Source organism: Leptopilina boulardi, unplaced genomic scaffold (assembly GCF_019393585.1).
Source record: "Leptopilina boulardi isolate dan_hultmark-lab unplaced genomic scaffold, ZJU_Lbou_2.1 LbouV2_122, whole genome shotgun sequence".
NCBI lineage: Eukaryota > Metazoa > Arthropoda > Insecta > Hymenoptera > Figitidae > Leptopilina > Leptopilina boulardi.
This window is the reverse complement of record NW_026137666.1, coordinates 3,502,902-3,518,084: the sequence shown is the minus strand read 5'-3', so window position 1 is coordinate 3,518,084 and position 15,183 is coordinate 3,502,902. Positions and strand designations below refer to the sequence as shown.

The window sequence follows — 15,183 nt, the reverse complement described above, 5'->3', positions numbered from 1 at the left end:
CATCTGCAATTGCATCTCCGATTTTTTTGAGTTTTTTTTTGTTTTAGTACTAATTGAGACTAGCCTCCATAAATTTTTTCAAATTTTTTTAGCAAGCCGTTTTCGAGTTATGGAATTTTGAAAATTGGAGATTTTTCATGATTTTTAATTTTTGAATGCTCATAACTTCCTTAAAAATACATCAATTTAAAAATTCTTTTTTTCAAAATGTGTGTTTTTAAAAGTACTTTTCAACAAAAAATTCGAATTTTTTTTAAAACGATATTACTATCAAATTTTTGAGTTTTAATGATAAAAATTTATTTTTCTCATTTAACGTACTGATCGATTTTTTTCAAATTTAAAAAAAAAATACTTCTTTCTACGAAACTTTTAAGCATAGCCCGATAATGGGCAAACGATTTTTACAATATTTTCGGAATTTTTCAAAAATTTTTGAATTTTGCATTTTTTAACCTTTATGGGACTGACGAGGTACCCTGGTACCTTTGGCATTTTCAAATTGTTTTTTTTTTATAATTTTTAATATCGTATCGACCTAAGCTTTTTTGACATCTTAAATTTATCCATACAAAGTGTTTTAATATTATTTATAATGTACCTTTTTTATTTATTTATTGGGAATTTCTTACTTTTATATATTTGATTTCATAAATAATCTGCCTAAATATGTACCTGTTTTGCAGTCGAGCAAATAGTATATACACGGATACTATTCAATGAAATTGTGAATATATACAAATAATACGTGTAATGGACAGTTTTTTAATAAACAATTAATAATGATAATTTTTTATTCGCAATGTTTATGTACATTCATATTGTGTGATTATTACTTTCATTGAAACGTCCACTACACTTAAAGTTAATTCAACTACTCATTTTAATACAAAATCTTCAATAAATTAAACATAGGTACCCGGGTGCCTCGTCCGCCCATAGAAGGTTTTTTTTCCTCAGTCCCATAAAGGTTAAAAATATTTTTGGTTTTTTTATACTACGTACTTTTATGTATTTTGATGCACTAATTACAAAAATCATAGTGACAATACCCAAAAATTTGATTTTTATGGTCACTATGATTTTCGTAATCAGCGCATCAAAATACATAAAAGTACGTAGTATAAAAAAAACAAAAATATTTTTAAAAAATTCAAAATTCAAAAATTTTTGAAAAATTCCGAAAATATTGTAAAAATCGTTTGCTCATTATCGGGCTATGCTTAAAAGTTTCGTAGAAAGAAGTAGTTTTTTTTAAAAAAAATTGAAAAAATCGATCAGTACGTTAAATGAGAAAAATGAATTTTTATCATTCAAACTCAAAAATTTGATAGTAATATCGTTTTAAAAAAAATTCGAATTTTTTGTTGAAAAGTACTTTTAAAAACACATTTTGAAAAAAAGAATTTTTAAATTGATGTATTTTTAAGGAAGTTATGAGCATTCAAAAATTAAAAATCATGAAAAATCTCCAATTTTCAAAATTCCATAACTCGAAAACGGCTTGCTAAAAAAATTTGAAAAAATTTATGGAGGCTAGTCTCAATTAGTACTAAAACAAAAAAAATCGGAGATGCAATTGCAGATGGACTTTCGCTTTGGCGTGGAATACATTATATATATCTACACATTAATCCAACGAATTGAATATGAGATGAATTTTTTAACATTTGTTAATAATCAGTGCCGGCTTTAGGATGGCGAAAACACCAAATTGGCGTTCCTATTTAGACTAAATTTTTTAAAAGTATACGTTAATTATTATAATTACCCCAAATTAATATTTCTATATTTTAGACATTAGGGAACAAGAATATGACAATAAAAATTTCCCTGCTGTACCTGGAAAATAATTCGTCAACAGAGAGGCTCGCTTTTTTTACATCTGTCAGTTTTAAATTGAAAAATTGAACAAGTGCGAGTTGCACTCGCTCTAATTCGAGGGTTCCGTTCAACGACTATAATAAACATTTTTTTTATATGTAAATCGGACTTGCTATATTTTTCCTGTAATCTACATGTAAAAACACGTATGTGTACTAAATTGCAGTTCTTCATATACAAAAATGTAGAAGTTAAGGGGAGAACAGGGTCATTTTTTGCAATTTTTTTGAAAAAATCGATTTCTTTCCTGCCTAGCTCGTAACTGTCGAATTTAATCGGACTCACTATATTTTTCCTGTAATCTACATGTAAAAATACATATATGTACCAAATTTCAGTTCTCTATATCAAATACTGTAACCGCAAGGGGGGATACCTAGCTGGGACGGACGCAAGAATCTTTTCATAAGGGTTCTGCCTGTCCACCGAAGGTGTACGGAACCCAAAAATTAGATCGTTCACTTCGAAAATACCTGACTGTACAAGATTTCTGTAATAGATACTCTGAAAAATATTTTATAAGTTTATGACATAGGCTAACTTTTAATTATTCAGAAATTTATAAAATTACTTTATGATCAGTATAATTCAAACATAACCTGTAAAACTTATGTTAAAAGTGTTAATTTACTACTTTTGTTTATGTTACTGTACGATTATAAATGACACTGAGTAATATTTTCATAAAATTTTGTAGAGTATTTACATAATTACCTAACACAGAAATTTAATGTTTTTATAATCTTGCTCTTGTAATTTTTGAAGTATTCTAATAATATTTATTAAGAGCAAATCAGAATACCGCTTGACAAGCTGCCCAGGTAGAAATTACCACTCAGTACTGACCAGTCACTGGAGAGTATTTCTAGATACTGTTCAGTAACTGGCCAGAAAATCTGACAAGTGACTGGTTAAAAATGTGAATATTAATTATTTATGTCAAATTTTATTAGAATTGATCTGTTACAGACGTGAAAGAAAGTGTATATCAAACCTAAAATATTTTAGAATATTAAGATGTGAGAAAATTACATTGATTTCCCTACTGGAAAATCTTACATTCGTCCCTACAAGGATTTCCTGTAAATTCTTATAGGGGTCTTTACAGGAACCTATGGTGGTTAGGTTAGTGTATATAGATTCTTTAGCTAACGCACGTCGATTTTCATTTTTGAGACATCCTATGTAGGATCCTACGTAGGAAACTATATAAATTCCTATATGAGACCTACAGGAAGACATAATGAATCATACAGGAGAACTCCTATAGGAGGCTTATAGGAAGACATAATGAATCCTATCGAAAAACTTCTACAGGATTTTCCCTTGTGGAAATTTATATAGGTTCCTATAAAAAAATCCTATAAGAATTTACATGAAATGCTGGAGGATTCTTTGTAGGGACCTCTGTAGGATTTTTCAGTAGAGTCTAAGGCAAGTACCCTGCTTAAAATATCGGATACATTAAATTTCTTTTCGGATAAGATCATACAAAATTCGGCCAAAAAATGTATAGCTTACGGACAAGACCGTATAAGCTGCGAATATTTTCGGATAAGTATAGTTTGATTCTCTTTTTTTAATTTTACTGACAGATAAGATTCGTGCATAACTGTACAAATTTCGTTTTTACCAATTAATTCCCAATGTCTAAAACACAATAAGAAAAAAATTTTTGTTTATTATTTGAGATACAAATTCTGAATAAAGTCATTAATGCAAAATGACTTTTTTTTGCTTAAGGACTTTTGGGAAATCTGTATACAGATATCTCGCTTCCGCAAGCCAAGGTTATGTAGGGTTGGTAAAAATATTAATACTGATCGACGTGCAGAAATTTTGCAAAGTTCACTAGATTGATAATTATATTGTTCTTTTTATACTCAATTTTTGTCCATTAATATTTTTCGTAAAAATATATATTACCTGTGAATAGTTATACTAGAAGTTTTTTATTCTATCAATTATAGTAATTTTTATTTACAAATAATGATCTAAAAATTTGTTTAAATAAAAACGTTGAGAAAAACTATAAGAAATATTGCCGGGTAAGAGGGCGCCGTGAAATTCTTCCACGAGGCGCTGAAAGGACTAAGGCCGGCATTGTAATCATGGTAGGAAAGCTATTTCCTTTTGGGCTGGTCGTATGAATTTGATTGATGATTTTAGACATAAAGTCGAAAACATATTACAAAAATATAATGAAAAACGTCTTGCTATTGCTAACACGAGAAGGTCTTCTGTCGTCGAGTTAAAAGAAGGAACTGATGTTTATTACCCAAATAAAAAGCTGAGTAATAAGGCCAAGAACTATTCTACTAAATTGGCTTACAATTATTTAGGACCAGCATTGATATGAAAATTTTTGGGTTCAGAATTCAATCAACGGTGGAATTAGTTGATAAGTCTGAAAAAGCATTAGGAAAATATTGTGTAGCTGACTTAAAAATACCGCGATGTAGTTTATGTAAGGTTGGTTCCACAATAGGCAAAATCGTATCGCCTTGAAGACGATTTTCATGCCAAAACGATGCGCGCGTATGCTTTTTCTATTGTCGCCAATCGTTTCGTTTTGAAAATCGTCTTCAGGACGGTACGATTTTGTCTATTGTGGAACCAACCTAACAAGTAGTAGTCCGGGAGCCAGCGACAGATTTTGGTCTGTCATTTCCTCTCGACTGATAATTAGTGAAATAATTGGGGCAGTTGTGTCATGAAGCCTCGTGATTGTCAGCTACCCTACTGACAGTGGGTTGGGAAGTTACACCACCCCAATGACGTAAAAAAAATTTTTCTTTAGTCATTGCTCCCAACTGAAAGTCGGTCAGATGATAGTTTACATTAAAGAAATAAAAACGTCAGATGGGGGTAGCATGGTGGATTATACTTCAGCTGGACATCCGAACATGTAAAAAAATTATGTTTTCAGTGATTTCCTCTCAATCAAAACTTAGCCAGATGATTGTCTACATCCCAATTTAAAAAAATAAAAACGTCAGCTGGCTGTATGTGGGTGGAAACATCGTCAGCTGGGTCAGTGAACGGTGCGCTGTAAGAGCCGCGCATAAGCAGTTATCGCTTATTTTTAGAAGTTAGTTGAGAAAATTTCCCCCCGTCAAATAGCAGATGATAATATCTATATAATAAAGTATATAATACATGATGTATAATAATGTAATAAATCAACAAACATCACAGGAATTTTTATATAATAAACATAACGCCTCCAAAGTTGTTTGAAATCCAACTCCTTGTACGTGCAGGAGGTTGTAATTTGATTTTTTTATTTTAATTAAACAATTCTTAATTGTCTGTTATATATGAATGGAGCATAAAATATTAGTAAATATAATAAAACATCATGTTTTATTTAATTTATTAATTCAAAATAAATTTAGCGTATATATGTTTGGATAGAATATATTGTTTTAAAGGTAATTTGTCCTGAAATAAATATTATAAGCATATAATATATATTTTCATTTGCAAGAACTGAAGTACCTTAAAATTCGTAAATGTCGAAATCACTGAAAACATATTTTTTTTTACATGTTCGGATGGCCAGCTGACGTATAATCCGCCATGCTACACCCAGCTGACGTTTTAATTTCTTTAAGTTATTATGTAAACTATCATCTGACCAATTTTTTGGTCGATAACACCGTTTTCTCAGACCCGATCACATATTTCTAATAACGTAACTAATTGTTCCTGTTATTTTGAATGTTAAAAAAATTTTTTTTAAAATTTTTTATGTGTAAATGATAAAATTACTTGAGTAACTGTTTTCTTAAGACCAAAAACCTCTTGGAGTTTTTTGTTTATTCATAATACAGAGCGACTCCACGTCAAGTGATCGCATCGATTTTTGTAATTTTGGTAAATTTGTATGAAATTGATAATTTGGGTTCCTTTCAGAGTTAAAATAATAAATTCCAAATATTTCAGAAAAAATTCAAAATATTTTTCAAAATATTGCAAATTTAATTTTTTTGATTTATTATATTTTCCGTAATTTTTACCCAATCAGATTATTTTTTTATTAATAACTCGTATTTAGATGCTCTTTTATGAAAAAAATAATGAAGAAGAAAAATTGTCAAATTTTAATTGTTATTAAAAACAATTTCAATTGTTTAAATAAATCGAAAAGTATATCTTCGATTTAAAAAAAACTCATGAACATTCTCTTCAATGTCCTGCAAAATTTTAATCTAAATAATTTTTTCTCTATAACTATGAGGAATACCATGTTTTCAAGGTCTTAAATTTTTCAGGACATTGTAAAGAATGTTCATGAATTTAAAAAAAATCGAAAATAAACTTTTCGATTTATTTAAATAATTAAAATTATTTTTTAATAACAATTAAAATTTTATAATTTTTTTAAAATATTTTTTTCATGAAAGACTATTTATAAAATTACAAAAGAATTATATTTGTAACATTTTGAATTTTTTAAAAATAGTTGGGATTTCTTATATTTACCGTTTAAGAAACACAAATTATCAATTTTTATAAAAATTTACTAAAACAACAAAAATCAGAGCGATTACTTGACGTGGAGTCGCTCTACAGAGTAATTTTACATCAATATTACAGTATAATATTTCATAACCGTCTAATATTTCCACTTAATTTTACCCTGCGACGATCAGGTGATTTAACTACCAAATGTTATAAATAAACTTTTATAACTATTGAAGAAGAAATTTTAAAAAATTACTTTAAAAAGCTTTTTAAACATGAGATATCATTTGTTAACCTTAAATTTATAGTAAAAAATAAAAGTAAAATTTCAATTACCAAATACGGGGGAGCAGAAATACTGAGCGGATGTGGAGCCTGTAACCTCCGCGAAGTTTCAAACCCGGGGTTAAAAGGTACAAATGCAGGATTCTGGGCAGGAGAATTGTGAAACCCAGGCCTTCGTTTACGATGTGGTGTCACAACATATGCTTCCGCAGGCGGAATAGGTATTTCTTCAGGTTTTCGTTTAGCTGGCTCAAGACCTAGAGCCAATCTAGCAGCCAACTGTCTCCTTCTCTCCTCTGCTTCTTCAAGAGACTCTCTCCTTTCTAAAAGCGGTTTTTCTGGCCTAAAATTTAATTGTAAGTATTAAAACATTTCAAAAGTTGTCAAAGCAGGCAAATAAATAGATTAGTACATCGATACATTATAAATAATAATACAGTTTCTACCCATAAATAAAATAACGAATATAAAACTGATATCTTCGGGAACAAATTGTAAGGGAACATTTAGATTTATTTCTAATATATAATGTAACGTGGTAAATTAGTTACCTAGTTCAAAGTCAGTTTTCAAGAGTTTCGCCGAAAACTAGATTATTGTCGAAAATTTCTGGTCCTATCTAAATAACTCGTTTTTCATAAAAAGTAAGAAAAATAATAGCCAAACCCGAACTCAACCTTTATATTTTTCTTTGTTGGTTATTATTATATAAAAAGATTATACATAAGTTTTTTAAAACAATTTTATATCTTTTATATTTGTAAGTTTTACTTCATATTTTTGTTTATAATAATTTGTAAAAAGAAAGAATTGAATATGTACAAATTATTATTAAAGAAAAGCAATAATAAGTAGAGAAATCCACATTTTGATCAGATTGTTGTTTGTATTACTTTATTAAACTTGATCAGCCGGATGAGAAAGAAGATTTCGATGTTGAAGATCTTCATATTTTTGGATTTAATATTATTAATTAATTCCATAATTAATAATTGTCAACCAATATTGCTTGTGATCTAACACGGAAGTATACCGAGGATGTCAACCCTCAGGGGCCACACGCATTGCACAGGTCACTGGGTCGGGCGACCCTGGGAGTCGATTATGTAATTTGATTTGACTTTGACGTCAAAGTCAAATTTATTTTTTGATTGCAATACGTCAAATTGCTATCAAAAAATAAATTTTAATGCGACGTTAAATTGAAATAAAAAATTAAATTTTAATTTAACGTCTAAGTTAAATAAAACAATGAATTTGTTAAATTAAATTTGACATTGACATTAAAATGAATTTGATTTTGACGTCCAATCAAATTACATAATCTAGAATATATCTAGAATAGTATATTCAAAATTTGCTTTTAGTAATTTTGAATAACAAACGGTAACTTGCGGAAAAATACCCGGCTTTCTGATTTTCTTTTTCCTTTGCAAATTAACAAGAGCTAAACAGTTAATGGTTCAAAATTCATTTTTAGAATTTTATGAAAATTTCAGCAGGTGTACCCTGGGTTGGATAAGTGAAAATTTGTTTCCTCTGAAGTCAGTTTATCATAAAAATAAAAGTATTTTCCAATAGTAAATTGTAAATAAAAATCTGACAAATGCGAGTTACACTCGCATTAAAACCGAGGGTTCAGTACCCCTAATCCTAAAATTTGAGGGGTTTAAAGTGTGAAGGCCGATGGAAAAATTCCAATTTTGCTTAATTTTTCCTGTAATGTGAGCATGGAATACCTAATACTTTAATGATACTTTTATCATAAGTTTTTAAAAAATTTTTAATTTTTTTATCATTTAACATTTTCAATTTTATGATTTTTTTTAGATTTCACCAAATAATAAAAATATCAACAAATAAAAAATGTCAAAAGATAAAAAAAATAGCAAATGGTAAAAAAAAGAAAATGGCAAAAATGGCAAATTATAAAGAATGGCAAAACACTACAAAAAATATAGCAAGCACAATTGGAGTTCTCGCTATATATTTTTTGTAATCTACACGCAAAAATACGTAAAAGTGTATAAATTTGAAACTCTTTAAATAAAATATTCTTCGTTTTTTGGGGAAAAATCATGATTTTTATCGAAAATTATCAGTTTTTCCTTGAAAACACTATGATAATTAACTCCAATCGTTCTCGCTATATTTTTATTGTAATCTACACGTAAAAATACGTAAAAAAGTATAAATTTAGATCCCTTAGAATAAAATTTTCTTGTTTTTTTATTCGAAAAATCCATGATTTTTTCTAAAAATATGAGTTTTCCTTAAAAACAATATGAACATCAACTCCAATTGTCCTCGCTATATTTTTCCTGTAATCTACACGCAGAAGTACGTAAGTATACCAAATATGAACTGCCTTCGTCAAATATTGTGTGCGCTAGGAGGATAATTCGCTTTTTTTCAAAATTTTTTATTTTTCCTCGACAACGCTATGTAAATTAATCCGAATCATGTTCGCTATATTTTTCCTGTAATTTTCACGTAAAAATACATAAGTGTACTAAATTTGAGCTCTCTATGTAAAAAGATGTGGCAACTAGGGGGGGGGTACATAGTCATTTTTAGGGATTTTTCGTAAAAATTCATGGTTTTTCTTTGACAACGCTATCATAAATAATTCCTATGAGATTCGCTATATTTTTCCTGTAATCTACACGCCAAAATACATATGTTTACCAAGTTTCAGCCCTCTAGATAAATTCGTGTGGCCGCTAGGGGGGGGGGGTACATGCCTTGCTTCACTAGTATCATTAATAGGGTACCCCCTTCGGGTACGGAACCCTAAAAATGAATACAATTTTAGGAAATTTATGACACTTTGTAAATTATTAAAAGTAACCAATAATTTACAATAAAACACTAGACTTTTTGACCAGTTTAAGTAAATTATTTGGTAAAAAGTCAGTCGACAGAAGAAGTACTCCAATCCGCAACGAATCCTATGTTAAGTACCAGACAGGGGGAGGGGGGAATAATTATGACATTACAGTAACACAAAATGTTAGAATTTTTTTCTGTTCTATAGAACCGAAACACAAGAGTTATGAGAAGAATTTTTTGTGATACAGGAACAGATTAAGGAAATAGTATTCAGACAAGACCAGGTCTCACAGATAGTATCGATTACATGACCGACATTTCACACAATGACAACAGTCACAAGACAGTCGACACCAACCTACCAAGACAGGCATGTTGACAATCATAAACCAAAATACCCGACAATAGACAACACGTGCCTGGGGGGTTCAATATGCATGTCAGCACCACTTACAGTTCAATTCGCAACTAACAATAGTACAAATGAGAAATTTTCAGGTCTATTATGGAGTAGGTACAAAATATTACGTCCAATACAAAACGAATCACGAGACGTAAACGACCAATTACAATTTAGGGAAGAGCCACCAGTGGCTTGGGGGTACCAACAGACCCTTGACCAGTACTTCCAAAGATCGTACGGACACCCGACCACAGAGTCCTATCAACCACAGCTCAATGACCAGTCATACCCAAAGTTTAGATTAGTTCCTTACGCTAACCCAACAATAGTCACACAGGAAAATCCGAAAAGTATAAGATATGCGAACAAGACATTCCCGCACAGACAGTCGACACTAAACGTGAAAAGTGACAGTAATAATGACAGGCAAGTAACCTATAACACGTACGAAAAAATTTCTCAGACGCAACTCGACCTGAGAACAAGAACAAAAGAGTATAGATGTGTTGATAGCTACGTTAGCAGCTAGTAAAATGTATTCACAGTCAACTAAGCATCAGTTCAAAACGAAGTAAGTTCCGAATACATCAGGATAAAGAACATTTTGTCAGTAAGCGAATCGGAAAACCCCGAAAAATTGTCAGAAAAATTGAAGGGAGAAAGAGAAGAAAAAGTAAACTCCAGAACCTTAGTTTAAGAAAAAAGAAACTATAGTACTGGTGGACTATTTCGTCCCGGAAACATTATACAATATACGGGAATCGTGAACAGGTAGTCGAAAAACAGGTTATCTACCCGAACGTATGATGATAACCAAATTGTTCTTGTAAACGAACAAATAAAAAAACGTAACTACGTGTATTAACTGGAAGGTAATCAGGCAAGTACAGTCTTTTTACAGTTAGAAACAAATAACGCGTCAAGAGACAAGCCGAAATTTAGAGATCCATACTATGCCATACTTTCATTTTTACACGGGAATATATGCCCCGACTTATAGTTTTATTTTGTATTACAATTATTGAAAATTATATAATTAAACTAACCTGTTTACAATATCATGTGAACCCTCACTTGTTGTAGAGGCTCCAGAATTAAGGCTAAGATTTACAGGATCTGAACTATCCCTTCTTCTTGGAGGTTCTATGCTGCTTTCCCTATTATCCGAAAGAAGAGATTCACCTTCAACTCCCTCAACATCTACATCTGGTTCCTCTTCACAGCTCTCCGTTTTAATGAGTACAGAACAACAATCTGCTGGATTATTCGGCTGCCTATTGAAACAATAATTTAATATTATATATTAATGTTCTAAATGGTACTATAGATTATACCTACCAGAAAAAATAGACCGCATCGATCTCAAATCATGCAGGCGATTCGATAGTTTATTAAGGGGAGTCACCACCTTTATTTTGATTCTTTTAAATTTTAATTAACGCATGACGCAAGTTAAAATGATCGGCGGAGGGTTTTTTGCGAAAAACCACTTTTATTAATTTTATAAAAAACCTACTTGGCGTATTTTTGTTTATTTTGACAAATTTATCAAAAAATTAACCCATTAAAGCCCAAATGCACAGAATGTTATGTCAAACTTCAACTTATGTTATTTTATAAAAAATAAGTCATTCCGTCTTTCGATAGAACTCAGTTAAATAGGAGATAGTTACTACGGATGGGCCACGTTTTGACTTGTGGCCGTAACTTTTGTTCTAGGCCGAATTTCGGATGTTTCCACATATAGTTGGAAAGATCTTTTAAAGTGGAATGTTTCTTCTGAACATCAGAAAATGATAGGACCAAATGTGTAAAAGTTATAGAAAATTAAAAAAAAAATTTTGTCGTTACGGTCGCGAATCAGGACTTTACGGTTGGGCCACGTACAAAATCAATGTTATATGAAAAAAAAATCCGAAAATGACAAAAAATACTGAAATTGAGTTAAAAATGAGGAAGAAAATATAAAATTTAAATAAAATAAGCCCTCTGGACCGAAATTTGATTATTTCTCGCGTTTTGCAAAGTTGTTCTGAAAAAGTCAAGAAAAATTATAAAATTTTATTAATACCTAAATTTTTCAAATGAAAATAGCATTGTTGGCTCTCTTTTAAATACAAAAATGAACTTTTAATTCAGAACATATGATAATATAAAATCGGTGGGTGGCCCAATCATTAGGAGAAACCGGGGCTGAAAGTGCCGGGAATAAGTTGTGCCGATAGGAATATCTAAAAAACAACATTTTTTTTGAAAAGTGGAAGTGAGAGAAATATTGTTTTACTTATGCGCATCTTTGGCAACTATTTTGATTTTGTTTGCTTCACAGAATAATTAGCTGTTAGTAATTTGGTGCTTTGGCGTCACTTACGTGCAAGTTTTCATGTTTAGACTTTTTGGTCTATTTTTTGCATTTTTACAGATATCGATAGGTATTTTTTTTAAAATGATCCAAATTTATCGAGGGATTCAATGGTGTATTGATCTTAACATTTAATTTATCTAGTTTTTTAATATATGATAAAAAGTGAGCGTCGACGCAACGAGGTTAATTGCACCTTTCGCTTGGGGCTGGTTGTGCCGCTGTCAATCGCTGCATAACCATAATCTACTATTGCCTCGTTTGTTCGAATAGTTATCAACCCAAAATCAAGAGAAAAGTTGATTCAATGCATAGTTTGCAAAATCAGGGCACATTTAAAATGTGTGAAGGGTAAAAAAATGGTCAGTTATATGTGTGTCAATTGTAATTTCAATAAATCGCATTCGGAATAAGTATTCATGTCTTAAAAATTATTTATTAATCAGAAAGTAGAGTTTTTACAATTAATTAACGATACAAATAATTATTTCAAAAAATATTTTAAAAGACTGACTAATTATGTAATTGTAAAATTTAAGTCAGAAATGTTTATTTATTTACAAAAATCTATAAATGTTACGATTGTTGGAAAAATCTTTTGAATGTTTATAATAAAAATAATTATTACGAAAACTATATTTTAAGTGACTGACTAACTATGCATTTATAGAATATAAGTCAGAAATTGTTTATTTGTACTTACTAAAATTTAGAAATATTAAGATTGATCCTAAAAACCTTTAAAAGTTTATAACTATAGATTAAAACAAAAAGTTCTCATTTTACTAGCATTTTATTTAGTTTTCTCAAAATCGGCACTTTCAGCCCCGGTCTCCCCTATTGTTGTTTTCTCATTCCTTCTGTTATTTAATACATTTTTCTGACTTTTCTGAGTTTTGGGTTTTTTATTACTTCTTTTTGAAAAATTAGGGGTTTTTTGGGTGGCTGGTTACGAAAATAAAGTCAAATTTAAAAAATTCAAAATGTCTGATCCAATATGGCTGACGAATTTTTAAAAGGAAGGAGTTTTAAGTGAATCCAACCAATTTTTAAAAAATTTGTATGTTACATGAAATCTGACATATTTTTGAGGTTAGAAAAAAATTCTGACTTGATGGAGCAAATATGACCTCAGATTCGCGTTTAAAGCACCAAAATGCATGAGGGTAGGGTACTCGAGTCATCTGCACATGATACTTTCATTTTTGTGGGGCTGTGTTATCAATGAAAAAATATAAAAATTTATTTTTATCGAAAAGGGCTCCGGCGATTATTTTATTTTTTGTTTAAAAATACTCTTGGAACCTCAAAGGTTCATAATCGGTAAGAAATTTTAGAGTACAAGTAATTCCCAGTAAAAAAGGATTTTTTGAGATAGCAGTTCGGACAATTTAGCAAGCCGTTTGCTCAATTGTCTAAAATGCATTCGGACAATTGGAGTGTTTGTTCAATTGTCCACTGCATTATGCCCAATCATCCGCAATATTTCTCGTGTCTAAAAAGCTGCTAAAATAATATGAAAAACTATTGAAACATTGAAAAAACGGTAGAAAATGCATAATTCTTGATATATACAGAAAAAGAAAGTATAAAAATACCTCGATCGAGGAAAAGGAAAGAGTTTTCCGAAAAATCACTTTTTAACTGACAGTATACTGCTGTACTTTACATTTTATAGGTAAAGAATAGAAGATTATGATAATGAGTGACACTTCATTATCGACTCTCAATATTTGTCGAATGGTAAAATATAATAGTAGATTTCTTTCTGATTTTTTAAAAAAGGAATAATTATTGAATTAAAAATTTTCTTACTTTTATATTTCATTTATTGTTATGTTTTTAATATATATTTATATTTTTTTAGTACTTACTAATTTAAATTTTTTTTTTTAAATTTTAATTAAATTAATTAAATTAAAAATTAGTTTAATTACCTATTTAAAATTAATTTAATTATTTGAAATTATTTAGTACATAAGTATAATTATAATTATATATTATTATTAATTAATAATATTATATTAATATTATTTATATTGTGTATTATAATATATATCATAATTATACATCAAATAGATAAAATTTTAAAAATTGTTAGAAATAAAATATATATATATACATATATAATTTAAGAATTAATAGAAATATTTAAAGAAAAATGATACTAGTGTAGCATAAGAAATTTTTCAAAATTGACAATAAATAGGGCTCATTTATTCTAAAAATATAATCATTTTACCCATTCTTGTCATAGAATTTATTGTTTAAATTTTATTTATATATATAATTTAATAATAAATATAATAAATAAATCTACTATTATATTTTACCATTCGACAAATATTGAGAGTCGATCGAGGTATTTTATACTTTCTTTTTCTGTATATATCAAGAATTATGCATTTTCTACCGTTTTTTCAATGTTTCAATAGTTTTTCATATTATTTTAGCAGCTTTTGAGACACGAGAAATATTGCGGATGATTGGGCATAATGCATTGGGCAATTGAACAAACACTCCAATTGTCCGAATGCATTTTAGACAATTGAGCAAACGGCTTGCTCAATTGTCCGAACTGCTATCTCAAAAAATCCTTTTTTACTGGGTTTTCATTTGAATTCATTTCAGACTCACCATGTGACGTGAAAAGTTTTTGCCATCACTAACAAATATTTGGATGCAATAATAGAGGGCACCAGTGTAATAAAACGAAATTAACGGTGGTGGACCAAGAAGACTAGAGACAGGTGGAACAACTGGAGCTGTAACGATGGGCCCAAGAATACTAGAACCAGGAGAGCGAACTATAGTAGTGGGGAGGGAACGAATAGCTTGGTAAACGGTGGGACGGTCTTCTTAGTTGGGTTAGAGTGCGAAAGACGAATTTGAGTATTTTGCGCATACTAACACAAACTCACCTTACTTTACTTTATTTACTTGTATG

General features: G+C 29.8%; 1 protein-coding gene across 3 annotated transcripts in view; it reads right to left on the bottom strand.

The window, feature by feature from the left end:
* The window catches only part of LOC127286997 (transcription factor Ken 2), a 191,767-nt gene that overhangs the window by 49,692 nt on the left and 126,892 nt on the right, over positions 1 to 15,183 (bottom strand). For all 3 annotated transcript variants that reach the window (XM_051313695.1, XM_051313679.1, XM_051313687.1), the window contains exons 4-5: positions 10,921 to 11,148; positions 6,691 to 6,982 (exon numbers count right to left, since the gene is read on the bottom strand). In XM_051313695.1, coding sequence (XP_051169652.1) covers positions 6,691 to 6,982; positions 10,921 to 11,148 — 520 coding nt within the window. The remainder of the gene's footprint in view (positions 1 to 6,690; positions 6,983 to 10,920; positions 11,149 to 15,183) is intronic.